General features: G+C 34.4%; 1 protein-coding gene and 1 long non-coding RNA gene across 2 annotated transcripts; both read right to left on the reverse strand.

Moving 5' to 3' along the window:
• Window positions 1-310: 310 nt before the first annotated feature.
• Window positions 311-2,331, reverse strand: LOC107721940 (uncharacterized; the record flags this gene model as incomplete). Its single annotated transcript, XM_016530173.1, has 2 exons — window positions 311-666; window positions 1,992-2,331. Coding segments are annotated over 2 exons (696 nt in total), but the record flags the coding sequence as incomplete, so codon positions are not given.
• Window positions 2,332-2,700: 369 nt separating this feature from the next.
• On the reverse strand, window positions 2,701-4,391 carry LOC107721942 (uncharacterized). Its single transcript, XR_001637754.1, has 3 exons — window positions 4,344-4,391; window positions 4,204-4,241; window positions 2,701-3,493 (listed from the first exon to the last, which is right to left on the reverse strand). It is a non-coding gene; the product is annotated as an uncharacterized LOC107721942 (long non-coding RNA).

Consider the following 4,391-nt stretch of genomic DNA (forward strand, 5'->3'; position numbering starts at 1 on the left):
ATCAAATCTGCTTGACTTTGAATTTCTAATGAACTATAAAAAATACTGAGTATGAAATAATAGATGGATTTAAACTGATGATAGCAGAACTTTCATCTTCATCAGAACAAGACTTAAAAAATTATTAACTAACCAACCAATAATTAACTAACTTTAAGGCATACTGTAATAAATGTAGGCTATATTTAAATCTACAAATTCCACTTCAACAGTAAATGTGTTTTTGACAAAATTATCTTTATGTGAATTAACATACAGATTTTTACAAAATCTGTAAAAATATCACTAAATTTAAATGTTCATGACTTGCTTTTAAACATGATGACTCACCATATACAGCAACAATGAAGATATTTTCATTGATGTTGCTGCTGCTGATGATCCGTAGACGATAAACTCCAGAGTCCGGTTCTCTGGTGTTCATGATGGTCAGAGATCCAGTCTGATGATCCAGCTTCAGTCTGCCTCTGAATCTCTCAGTACCTTCATTACACTGAACATCTGTACAGATATTAGTCTGATCTCCAGTGATTTGAGCGATGCGAGTTTCATTAAAATACCATCTAATCTTTTCTTGTTGGTTTGTTTTAACATCAGTGTATAGAGTGACTGAATCTCCCTCCATCACAAACGCTGATTCTTCATTTGTATCAACACTGAAAAAACCTAGAAAATAAATTAACAGTTGATTATTAGTCAAAAAAAAAAAGGAAAGTGCTGTAAAAATTATTTTCTACAGATCTTAAAGGTATAGTTCACCCAACAATGAAAATTCTGTCATTAATTACTCACCCTCATGTCGTTCCAAACCTGTAAGACCATCTTCGGAACACAAATTAAGATATTTTTATTGAAATCTGAGAGCTTTCTGACCCTCCCATAGACAGCAAGGGTACAACCCCGATCAAGGCACAGAAACACAGGACATAGTCTATGTGACTTCAGTGGTTCAACCGTAATTTTATGAAGCTATACGAGAATACTTTTGGTGCACAAAGAAATACTTTATTCAACGATTTCTTCTTTTCTGGGACAGTCTGCCGTCATTACCGAGAGTACCACGACGCATGCGTGTGGTGCTGCTGACGTAGAACACGCATGCGCTGAGCCTTGTTTACGAGTAGAAGAATGCACATGCATGCATTATGGTACTCTTGTTAATGGTGCCTACGGTGACGCGAAGGAGAAGGAAAAAAATTACGGTTGAACCACTTTTGTCACATGGACTATATTTTACCGATGTCCTTACTACCTAACTTGGCCTGGGAACATTTCAGTTACATTGCTGTCTATGGAGGGTCAGAAAGCTCTCGGATTTCATCAAAAATATCTTAATTTGTGTTCCAAAGATGAACGAAGGTCTTATGGGTTTGGAAGGACATGAGGGTGAGTAATTAATGACAGAATTTTCATTTTTGGGTGAGCTATCTGTTTAAAGATTGTGAGTAGAGAAATATGTCTGGATTCATAACGTAACATGCAAACAAACAGCAGAAGAACATCTTAGATTTACACATTCATTCATCAGACAAAAATAGTCTCATGAATGATCTTCAACAACCTAATGAACATCATACAACCAAGGAATATTATGAATATTACAGATTCACTTCAGGAAATTGTGCTATTTGCCACCACATTTTCATACAATGTTGAGCACAACGCAGAGCCGAGTGCCTCAAACTGTACTGAGGGTTATTTATTTTATAAAATAATTACTACATATATCTGGCATAGTTTCACAAAACAAGCACAGGGAAACAAAATTGTAACTTAATAATGGATTTCTAACAATAACAAATAACAACTGCTTTGCCAAGCAACACAGTTCTTCAGGAATGTTTAGCAGACTCAGCAACATTTTTGAAGAAATGATCTATGTGCTACATGTGAATTAGAATGCAGGTAAGGAGATAAACACCTCTGAATGTCACTGCAACAATATCACTAAATGTGCCCTGATGTACTTGCTTTCAAATGTAATGACTCACCATGAACAAAAACAATGAAGATCTTTTCAGTGTCTCTTCCGTTTTTCATGATCTTTAGTTTATAAACTCCCGCGTCTGTGGTTCTGGTGTCTTTGATGGTCAGAGATCCAGTCTGATGATCCAGCTTCAGTCTGTTTCTGAATCTCCCATCACTATTTTTACACTGAACATCTGTACAGATAAAACTGAAATCTCCAGTAATTTCAGCGATGCGAATGTCCCTAAAATACCATCTAATCTTTTCTTGTTGGTCTGTTTTAACACCAGTGTGGAGAGTGACTGAATCTCCCTCATTCGCTGACAAGGACACATCATCCCTAACACCAGACACACCTGGAGAATTGAACAGTTGATTATTAGTCAAACAAAAACAAACAGGAAAGTCTGGATGAGCTGCAGCTGTCTAATGGTCTTCTTGTGAAGGCCGGTGAGGAGACCATTGCAATAGTCCACCCTGCTGGTGATAAAGGCATGAACAAGTTTCTCCAAGTCTTGACTGGAAACAAAACATCTCATTCTTGCAATGTTTTTGAGATCATAGTATGCTGATTTAGTTACTGCTTTGAAACTAATTAAATATCATTAAAAAATATGTGTTTTTTATCATTAAAAAAACACATATTTGGTATTTTATTGCCATTTTTCCCCAGTGTTTTTTTTTTTTTTTTTTTTCAGTTTTTTCAGGGTTCAGTTCCTGAGTTTCAGAGTTTGATCAAGGACACAGTGGTGAGATTTCATGGATCAACCCTTGCAGGATTTGAACCTTTAACAACAAATGTAAGACGCCACAAACAGACAAAAGCACAAAGCTTATTAACTTTAATATAAAAGGATTTCTGCTGAAAACACCAGTTTTTAGTACAGTGAATCTTGGGAACAACAGCATACTGGTGTTTTCATCAGGGATCTTCCCGTGTAGAACTGTAAAGTTGCTAATACGAAAATTCTAAAGATGTAACTTTAGCACCTTTAATAAACACTGACATACTGAAAGAACCCTCAAGCACTCTTTGAACTATTGGAATTAATATTTTTCTCTGTTTCTTAATGAGAAAGCCAACATGTTATTTGATTCTGTCTGTTTTTTTCTGATAGACTGCATGGCCTTCAAAACCTTTAAACATTATGCTTTTAAAACTACTCGAAACTTTCTGGTCAGGCTTTCTCAAACTTTAATCATTTAGTTGCTAATTTACGGTTTGTCTATTCTGAAGCTATGTTACATAATAACAAAAAAAATTAGGCTACATTTTTATTATTTAAATCACTTAAAACTGAATTATAGCTAATTAGTTTGAATTTTAATTAGCTGAATTTGGTTTCACTGGCATCAGTACTGAATACTGAAATCTTGGTATCGTGACACTATTGGTTTCCCAACTTTTCTTTATGTTCCCTTTAAATGAAAGTATCAACATAATAAAGTTTCTGTGATGTCTCATTGGCAGCCCCAGTTTCAGTCTGATTCATTGGCAGGAGTCATCAACAGGGTCTTTTTCCATCTTCAAGAAAACAGATTCACAGAAATTAAAGCAAATGAACAGGATTGATGTTTGAGTTGCACAAACACAAAAATACTTGATGAGTGCTATTGAGTGTTTCTCTTCACATTATTGATTAAAATAAACTATTCAGGAAGAATTTGAATATTTCTATAAAATAGCTTACAAACTATAAAAAAATAAAATAAAATGACTTATTGTGACTTCTAATTTTGCTTTTGAAAATCTGTATTAATCTTTCCTAAACAGCCTGCACATCTAAAATGCTTAAAGTATAGTATTGACAAGTATTAATAGAGTAGTATTGCTATTACTTGCTGTGCTAATAAAGCTGTACTTTTTTTTTTTGCATATTATGTGTCATTTGGATTTAGGGGTAATTTCTATTTTTTTCCCTCAAGGTCTGCTTCTGTAGTAACAAAAACATTTGTTAAACCCTGATCCTAGACTTGGGTTGAAACTGCTTGGTAAATATAATAATAATAAATAGCCTATATTATTATCATTAATTACAAAATGTATTCATACCACTGTTTCCTTATCAAGTAGCTAATACAGTATGAGAGCAGCGCTGTCTTGAAGAGTCAGTTATTACTGATGTTTTTTATGCAATGAATTCTGAATCAAACCACTCAAAACAAAAACAACTGGTCAACTCACAGATCTGAAACTGTATTTTGCAGACAGGCAGATTCATTGTAGTATCTTACCTGATCACTGAACTGCATCACCGTGTCTGTAACATCGTCTGTAAACAATAACAAACTCAATTAAACACACTCATTGCTTTGGTTAATTAAAGATTCTCACATTTCCAATCTTTTTAAAACTATCTGTATGTCATACTCACTATGTTGTCCTGCTTGACGTTTGCGATAGTAAATCACACCAGCAGCAA

The sequence above is a fragment of the Sinocyclocheilus rhinocerous genome, unplaced genomic scaffold, assembly GCF_001515625.1.
Source record: "Sinocyclocheilus rhinocerous isolate Xijiao unplaced genomic scaffold, SAMN03320098_v1.1 scaffold3775, whole genome shotgun sequence".
In the NCBI taxonomy this organism is placed as follows: Eukaryota; Metazoa; Chordata; class Actinopteri; order Cypriniformes; family Cyprinidae; genus Sinocyclocheilus; species Sinocyclocheilus rhinocerous.